The following is a 3,105-nucleotide window of genomic DNA, read 5'->3' on the forward strand; positions in this document are numbered from 1 at the left end:
ATCTTCTCCATCCTTGAAGAGGAGTGCATGTTCCCTAAGGCTACAGATGTCACCTTCAAGAACAAACTGTACGACCAGCATATTGGTAAAAGTGCCCCCTTCCAGAAACCCAAACCTGCCAAAGGCAAAGCTGAAGCCCATTTCGCCCTGGTGCACTACGCTGGCACTGTTGATTATAATGTCAATGGCTGGCTGGATAAGAACAAAGACCCCCTGAACGACTCAGTGGTTCAGCTCTACCAGAAGTCTGCAGCTAAACTGTTGGCTCACCTCTATGTATCACATGCCTCCACAGAAGGTAAGGATTATATTTTAAAGAACATAATTTGGAGCCATCTTCTGGTGCTTTTTAAAAAAAAAAATGTAAACACACTGGTTGATTTATATATTACATATGTACACATTAGTTAATAATAATAAGTCGAAATTTAATTTTCATGGTACAGCTGAGGGCGGAGGTGGCAAAAAAGGCGGCAAGAAAAAGGGTGGCTCTTTTCAGACTGTGTCTGCTCTGTTCAGGGTAAGCACTGAAAATGACTGCTTCACTACATACAGTAACTACAATGCAATATGTACACCACTACATTCGCAAATGCTCCTAAACAATTAGAATTTTTCCATATTTCAGGAGAATTTAGGCAAGCTGATGACCAACTTAAGGAGCACTCATCCTCATTTTGTGCGCTGTTTGATTCCAAATGAATCAAAGACTCCTGGTAAGCCTAATATGAGAATTTATTTATGCATTCACACACTACTGTTATTATGCAACACAAGACTGAATTTAGCACATCTTCACAGGTCTGATGGAGAACTTCCTGGTCATCCACCAGCTCAGGTGTAACGGTGTGCTGGAGGGTATCAGAATCTGCAGAAAAGGTTTCCCCAGCAGAATCCTCTATGCTGACTTCAAGCAGAGGTATTTAATAAAAATAACCACATTTTTGATAATATTATGATTAATTATTCATCGTCATTTGAATTTTCTCTTATCAGATACAAAGTATTGAATGCCAGTGTCATTCCTGAGGGACAATTCATTGACAACAAGAAGGCCTCAGAGAAACTCTTGGGCTCTATTGATGTTGACCAGACTCAGTACAAATTTGGACACACAAAGGTAATCTGTTTTTCTGTTAAAGGTATCTGCTAACCCCGAAACTGTGAGTGTAACAATTCAAGCAGAGTAAAACTTTGTTTAGGTGTTCTTCAAAGCTGGTCTGCTGGGTACCCTTGAGGAGATGAGAGATGAAAAGCTGGCTATTCTGGTTACCATGACTCAGGCTGTCTGCAGAGGTTTCCTTATGAGGAGAGAGTTTCTCAAGATGATGGAGCGCAGGTATTGTACATATCTATCTTCATACATCAAAGAGCAACTGTACATTTTTTGATTAAAAAGTTATTGTAATTTTCAAGCCAAATATTTACACTGAAACCCAATCCATACTCCAGGGAGGCCATTTACTCCATCCAGTACAACATCCGCTCGTTCATGAATGTCAAAACATGGCCATGGATGAAGCTGTACTTCAAGATTAAGCCTCTGCTGAAGAGTGCAGAGACTGAAAAAGAGATGGCCCAAATGAAAGAGGACTTTGAAAAGACCAAAGAGGACCTAGCAAAGGCTCTGGCTAAAAAGAAAGAACTGGAGGAGAAGATGGTTTCTCTGCTCCAGGAGAAGAATGACCTGGTGTTGCAAGTGCAGTCTGTAAGTTGGATCAGCAAAACACTTGTGCATGTCTAATAAATATCCTACATTAAATTACTGATTTGGCAATTTGCATGGACGTAGGAAAGTGAAAACCTCAGCGATGCAGAGGAAAGGTGTGAGGGGCTCATTAAAGCAAAAATCCAGCTTGAGGCCAAATTCAAAGATACAGCTGAGAGACTGGAGGATGAGGAGGAAATGAATGCTGAGCTGACAGCAAAGAAGAGGAAGCTGGAGGACGAGTGTTCTGAGTTGAAGAAAGATATTGATGACTTGGAGCTCACCCTGGCCAAAGTGGAAAAGGAGAAACATGCCACCGAGAACAAGGTTGGTATATCTTTCATAAGGCCTTCAATTCTGATCTTTGCAGAATACTAATACACTTTAAATTATTTTCACAATAATGCAAATATAGGTTAAAAACCTGGTTGAGGAAATGGCTTCTCAAGATGAGACCATTGCCAAGTTGACCAAAGAGAAGAAAGCCCTCCAAGAGGCCCATCAGCAAACACTTGATGATCTCCAGGCAGAGGAAGACAAAGTCAACACTCTGACCAAGGCCAAGACAAAGCTGGAGCAGCAAGTGGACGACGTAAGTCTGTGTATTTGTTTGAAAGGTCCAATATAGAATAACTAAGTTATATTTCCACTGGTACTCATTACACTATATGTGAATGCCCTAGATTGAAGGTTCCTTGGAGCAAGAGAAGAAGCTCCGTATGGATCTTGAGCGTGCAAAAAGGAAGCTGGAGGGAGATCTGAAACTGGCCCAGGAATCCATAATGGATCTTGAGAATGACAAGCAGCAGTCTGATGAGAAAATAAAAAAGTATGTAATCATAAGAACTTCATTCATGACCCAAAATGGTAGCGTACATCTGTAACATGTTTAATTATTTTTGCTAACAAAGGAGGGACTTTGAGATGAGCCAGCTTCTCAGCAGGATAGAAGATGAACAGGCACTTAGTATTCAACTTCAAAAGAAAATCAAGGAACTGCAGGTAATGTGTAAATATGTGTTTGTGATTATGTCAAAATATATATATAGCATTAAGGCATTTGAAAAGTTATATGATACACTTCAGGTTAGTGAAAAGAAAAAGTGAATTATTCTTTTAAAAATCATTATAACCTAATTGATATAGCCTTCACTTGAGACTTTTAGGTGTCCTGTCATTTAACTGCTAGTTCATAGGCCTTTTTCCTTTGACAAAATAATAAATATAAGCCACAAGCAGAGAAAAGTAGATTTTCTCTGTATAATCATGAGTTACATTGTCTTATTTTTTGATAATACAATTTACAGTTGTAGTAGTTATGGATCCAAAAAAGACAAATTAAACCTACTGTTACTCTAAACTTATTACTCTAAAGGCTCGTATTGAGGAATTGGAGG

At 39.3% G+C, this 3,105-nt stretch overlaps 1 protein-coding gene across 1 annotated transcript in view; it reads left to right on the forward strand.

The window, feature by feature from the left end:
• The window catches only part of LOC118328127 (myosin heavy chain, fast skeletal muscle-like), a 44,384-nt gene that overhangs the window by 39,404 nt on the left and 1,875 nt on the right, over positions 1-3,105 (forward strand). The window contains exons 5-10 of the mRNA XM_035661732.1: positions 1,453-1,708; positions 1,793-2,035; positions 2,124-2,300; positions 2,392-2,537; positions 2,620-2,710; positions 3,084-3,101. Coding sequence (XP_035517625.1) covers positions 1,453-1,708; positions 1,793-2,035; positions 2,124-2,300; positions 2,392-2,537; positions 2,620-2,710; positions 3,084-3,101 — 931 coding nt within the window. The remainder of the gene's footprint in view (positions 1-1,452; positions 1,709-1,792; positions 2,036-2,123; positions 2,301-2,391; positions 2,538-2,619; positions 2,711-3,083; positions 3,102-3,105) is intronic.

This window comes from Morone saxatilis, unplaced genomic scaffold (assembly GCF_004916995.1).
Source record: "Morone saxatilis isolate NCDOM2014 unplaced genomic scaffold, NCSU_SB_2.0 Contig18, whole genome shotgun sequence".
Classification (NCBI taxonomy): domain Eukaryota; kingdom Metazoa; phylum Chordata; class Actinopteri; family Moronidae; genus Morone; species Morone saxatilis.